Raw genomic sequence first — 726 nt, 5'->3', positions numbered from 1 at the left:
ATCAATCACTGAAATGAATATCTCTTCTAGCTGATATGAACAACATTCTTCTCTGCTACCTGAATCAGAAGATATACAGAACCTCTCAGAGAGTTTACTTAAAGCAGTAAGAAAAGCAGCTGAGACTGCTGAACCAGAATTGAAGCTTCATACATGTATGAGGATTCTAAATGAGATTGAGGCCTTGCATACACAGTGGCAGGCTGAGACAGAAGTCAAATAACAATTGACATTCACTGTGAATCAAGCATTCACTATGAAGAGCTTCACTGATGCAATCATCATCATCAATAAGAATAGAGAAAACCAGATCTTAGGCCTGCAGCAGAAGATTGAATGTTTACACAGACAGGTGACTACACTGAACCTGGAGGTTCCATCACAATTGTTCATGACCTCTTCAGAAGTGTACACACCATTGAAGACTGCTGCGCAGGATGAGAATCTGAGCATAAAATATATCAAGCTGAGAGATCTGCTGGAGTCATCAAGCTTCAATGACAACTGAAAAAATGATGCTGCAATCAGCTGGCTAAGTCAGATATGATCATATTATCAGATTGAATGTGAACTCACAGACAGACAGTCAATGAAATTTCAACAAGTCTTAAGATCTGCCATGTTCCTACATGGAAAAGCGAAGTCATTATGAATGACTGATGAAAAGATGAATCTCACAGACTCAGAGCAATATTCATTTCTACAAACATGAAATGAGTTTTTCAA

General features: G+C 38.3%; 1 protein-coding gene across 1 annotated transcript; it reads left to right on the top strand.

The window, feature by feature from the left end:
• Nucleotides 1-256: 256 nt before the first annotated feature.
• BDBG_16128 (uncharacterized protein) lies at nucleotides 257-508 on the top strand (the record flags this gene model as incomplete). The annotated part of the gene is made up of 1 exon (XM_031724137.1): nucleotides 257-508. The coding sequence occupies one exon, from the start codon at nucleotides 257-259 to the stop codon at nucleotides 506-508; it is 252 nt and encodes an 83-aa protein (XP_031575854.1).
• Nucleotides 509-726: the final 218 nt, after the last annotated feature.

This window comes from Blastomyces gilchristii, assembly GCF_000003855.2.
Source record: "Blastomyces gilchristii SLH14081 genomic scaffold supercont1.1, whole genome shotgun sequence".
Taxonomy (NCBI): domain Eukaryota; kingdom Fungi; phylum Ascomycota; class Eurotiomycetes; order Onygenales; family Ajellomycetaceae; genus Blastomyces; species Blastomyces gilchristii.
This window is presented reverse-complemented; position numbering and strand designations above follow the sequence as displayed.